At 38.2% G+C, this 4,675-nt stretch overlaps 1 protein-coding gene across 1 annotated transcript; it reads right to left on the bottom strand.

Moving 5' to 3' along the window:
- Positions 1 to 1,850: 1,850 nt before the first annotated feature.
- LOC124247230 (zinc finger protein 420-like) lies at positions 1,851 to 4,669 on the bottom strand. Its single transcript, XM_046676336.1, has 2 exons — positions 4,659 to 4,669; positions 1,851 to 2,554 (listed from the first exon to the last, which is right to left on the bottom strand). The coding sequence occupies exon 2, from the start codon at positions 2,532 to 2,534 to the stop codon at positions 1,851 to 1,853; it is 684 nt and encodes a 227-aa protein (XP_046532292.1). The 5' UTR covers positions 2,535 to 2,554; positions 4,659 to 4,669.
- Between the last annotated feature and the right edge of the window lie 6 nt (positions 4,670 to 4,675).

Raw genomic sequence — 4,675 nt, 5'->3', positions numbered from 1 at the left:
CCCATGATATCTCCAACAGCTTATACATATAAGAAATAAGAACCTTATAACCCCTTTAAAATACATGTTTCTGATTAATTCATTCTATATAATGTAAGGACAGGATGCAGACCACCAAATGATGTTCAATCAAATTAAATTCAATTCTATCTGGAGCTGAGATGACATGGCACCCACCCCTTCATGTCCCCAGTGGGATAGCCAGTGGGACAGAATAGTGACAAATAGAAATGACAAGCAATAAGATATATTGGAGTATATGAGGGAGCCATTTGGTATAAACCTAACTTGGCCTTTGTTTTTCCAAAAGGGCCTGACGTGGCCTTTGAGCATGGATTGTATATCTGCTTAAGCATTTGCTATGTTCCAAAGACAAGAACAAATGCCCTTAAGATAAAGGTGCAACTTCCCCTGACACTGGCATTTCCTTAAGGATGAGCATTTTTCCTTAGGCTAGGCACTGATTGCTGTGCTCACCTGTGACCACCCAGCTCAAGACAACAGAACTGCCACCCTGCTATGTCCACCAAGACAGCAGACCTACTACGTGCTGTGTCCATCAATCGCTGTGCTAACAGCAGTCTCGTGACTATTGTAAAAGGAACATTTCAATCATACGTGAAACATCCTCTTTAAGGGTTTATAACCACTCTGTACACCCCACTTCTTTGGTGCCCTTCTTTCCTCTGGGAAGGAAGGCCCTGGGCCATGGTCCTCACATTTTGGCTCAGAATAAACTCACCCAAATTTTCATTTATACATTGGTTATGGATTATTTTCACTGACAATAGTGTGGGGCTAAGAGGTTGGTCCAAATCCCAACCCTCCACTTGCTAGCCACGTGGCCTTAGCTGGGTCAGTGAACCTCTCTCTGCTCTACTTGCCTCCTCTATAGAGTGGTGATAACACCAATCTTATACATTTGCTGTATTGATTAAATAAGAAATTACATGTCAAAGTGCTTAGCAGAATGCCCGTGTGGTGGAAATATCCAATAAAGGAGACTTAAAAAAAAAAATCAATTCTGATCATCACAAAGATACAAAGATCCCAAGCTATGCATAACAATACTCATGTAAATACCATATGGAGTTGAAAACTGACAGAAGCATGAACATGAATTCCTTATGTAGAAGTACTTTTGTCCTGTGTTGAGTATGCCAACACTGTCCACAGCCACTTCGCTTCCCTCTTTCAGTCTCGTGATATTCAGTGTCTCTCAGGCCTCTGAATGCTTTACATCAAACAATATTTTTTCAAGTCTACCACAGACTTTTGAAGTCTTTATAAACACACTGGCTTCATCCTCTCACCATTCTATACACATCAAGAAAGAGTAGGGGAAGAGTTATATGTATTTTTTTTATACTCTTGTTAAGTAACAAACCACACTGCTTTTTCAGTTACAATTTCTCCTTTTACATTTTGTGTTTTAAGATGCGGAGAAAATGGTGTCATTTAGTATGGAAAAGGCAGGTATAAATATCCATATTCACTTCGACAGATAAGTTGGGTTTGAATGCCATTTCTACATCACTTGCAAAATGATTACACATGGTTGTCACTTTGTTGTTGTGATCAATCGATTTACTTACTCATTTAAAAACTTTGAACTCCATGGGGAATGAGTCAATCAGGTGTAACTGAGATATTTCTAACATACTTAAAAAATCTTTTAGGTCTGAACCAAGATGTTCAATGCAATGTTGTCTTTTAGGAGACATGATTTTCCAGTTGTTTCTCAGTATGAATTTTCTGGTGTTTAATAGTTCTGGAGCTATCATTGAAGGCTTCCCATGTTTAGTCCATTCATAAAGTTTCTAGCCTAGATAAATTCTATTTATACAAGTTTAATGAAATTTTGATGACTGAATTAAAGTTTTCTCATTCCATGAAAAGGGTTTCTGTTCAACATAAATTTTCTGATGTACAATGAGATTAGATTTCTGGCTGAAAGCTTTCCTACAATCACTGCATTCACAGGGTTGTTCTCCAGTATGTATTCTATGATATATGGTGAGGTGTGACTTCCTGCTAAAGGCTTTTTCACACTCAATGCATTCAAAAGGTTTCATCCCAGTATGGATTCTCTGATGCACAATAAGTTGTGATTCCTGGATAAAAGCTTTTCTACATTCACTGCTTTCATAGGGTTTCTCCCCAGTATGAATTCTCTGATGTACAATGAGTTCTGACTTCCTACTGAAGGCTTTCCCACACTGAATACATTTATATGACTTCTCACTGGTTAGCATTTTTGGTTGAGCAAAGATGTGACTATGTATGAAGCCTCTGATGTGTTTATTAGATGTTCTGTTCACATGAACTACTTTTCCTAGTGCATTACATCCATGGTCTATCTCCTCAGTCAGTGACTTATTGTCAATGAATGCAACATGGTTCAAAAGCTTGTCTTGGTTTTCCTGGTGATTTATCTCATCTTCAAGTTTCCAGTCTTTAAAATCTGAGTTTACTATCATGTTATGGAGTATTGCTTCTTCAGAAATGCTCTTCTGTGGAGTTAATTCTTTCATTGTGGGTCTAATTTCAAAGTCTGAAAGAAAGTGTAAATGATGTTACTTTGCTCTTGAGTTTTGAGGAATACAAACACAAAAACAAATAAGCTTCTTCATTTTAATGGAAATAGATAGAATTCTGATCATGAATATGGTCAGCTTTGAAATTTAAGAATATGGTTTTAAAACTCATACACAGAAGAAACAGACATAAAAAGTAGTGAGCAAGGGAACAATGGAAAAAGAGGAGCTGATGAACTCAGTGTCACGGTCCCACACGGCCCCACACATTTCTGCCCCATCCTGACTCCACTACAAGGCTCTGGGAAAACCAAAGGCAGACCAAAAAATAACTTGAGCAAAGACAGAGGAAGGGTGTTAGCAAAAGGTACTGAGGGTGAGTTGAACTGACCAGCAGAAAGATTAAATCCACACTAAATATAAAAATATTTTGTAAGTAACCAGGCAGATTAGAGCACAACTGCAGGGAAAGGATTTCAAAGTACAGTCATGCATCAATTAACTATGGGGATATGTTCTGAGAAATACATTGATAGGAAATTTTGTCCTTGTGTGAACATCAAGAGTGTACTTACACAAACCTAGATGGCATAGCTTATTACACACCCAGGCTATACGGTACTAATCTTACAGGACCACTCTTGTATATGTGGTCTGTTGTTGACCAAAATATTGTTATGAGGTACATGACTGTACATGCATCTTAAAGGGGCAGATGACATAAAAAGGCACAGGAAAACACAGCTTCTGTTTAAATGGGGCAATCCTGAGTTAGAAGAATAGGCAGTTTCAGAGGGAGAAAAAAAGCAAGAAAGAAGGAAGAGGTGCCCTCTGGTAGTTGGGTGGTGGTGACTGGGAAAAATGGGGGAAATTTAGGGTCCTGGAAGACAAAAGAGAACCACAGAACAAGAAAACTCAGAACTCCTCCAATCTCAAAAAGAAAGGAAGGAAAGAAGGACCTTGCTAAAGTCTCTGAACTTTGTTATAGTAACTGAATAGCACTCCATAAAATGAGAAATCTTATAGAAACACTGTGACATGATAAAAATAAACAGAAGAAAAAGTAAAGTCCACAAAGAACTATTACAGAAAATCAGGAAATGAATTTGTACAGAAGTAAACAGAAAAATTGTCCCCTTCACAAAACAAAAACAAAAACAAACTTGCCATGAAGCAGAAGAAAATTTTGTTTGATCTCCGAATAGAATTAAATATACTCAAATAAACATTTGAGCGCATGGTAAACTACCGTGAATCATAACTTCAAAAAATAAAAAACTGAAATACACAACAAGATGAAAAGATGAAAAAATGGTGATTGAAGTCAGGGAACAAAAAGGAAGATTAACTTACAAGGTATGGCAGGTTGGGGGAAGAAGAGGAATGAAAATTTAATAAGTGGCACTGAAGAAAGGCAGGAAAAGAAACAGGGTAATAAAAATGACATAAAGAATTAAGTAAAGGGGCCAGCCTGGTGGCTTAGTGGTTAAGTTCATGCGCTCTGCTTCAGTGGCTGGGGTTCATGGGTTCGGATTCTGGGCACAGACCTATGCACCACTGATCACACCGTGTTGTGGTGGCATCCCACACACAAAATGGAGGAAGACTGCCACAGATGTTAGCTCAGCAACAGTCTTCCTCAAGCAAAAAGAGGAAGATTGACAACAGATATTAGCTCAGGACCCATCTTCCTCACCAAAAAAACAGAAAAAAGAATCAAGTAAGAATGGTCATAGAGAAAGTAGTAAAAATGGAAGACAGGCAAAATACATGAGGAGAAGAGTACGAGCCTACTTTGGGAGAATGGGGTGCTGAAGATGTTAGCCAAAGGGAGGCTAACTGATTAAGAAATGTCCTAAATATGTGGGCTAGATAAGATGCAGAGTATAGGTAAGAGGGTTACCTCTTTCTCTAAAAGTCAAGCAAAGAAGGATTATGTGGGTACCTGATATGTAGCAATGGCATCTAGGTATTCCACAATCCCACATCAACTGTCTTCAGCCATTTCTAAACATCTATGACCTAAAGAATGATTTCCTAAAGAATATTTCAAAGATAAACATCTCACTAATCACTAGGAATCTTACTTCCCTGCCTCCCATATGTCAAGTTCTCACTTACCTGGATAGGCCCAACTT

This window comes from Equus quagga, chromosome 1, assembly GCF_021613505.1.
Source record: "Equus quagga isolate Etosha38 chromosome 1, UCLA_HA_Equagga_1.0, whole genome shotgun sequence".
Taxonomy (NCBI): domain Eukaryota; kingdom Metazoa; phylum Chordata; class Mammalia; order Perissodactyla; family Equidae; genus Equus; species Equus quagga.
Note: the sequence above shows the minus strand (reverse complement) of the source record. Positions and strands in the feature narration are given on the sequence as shown.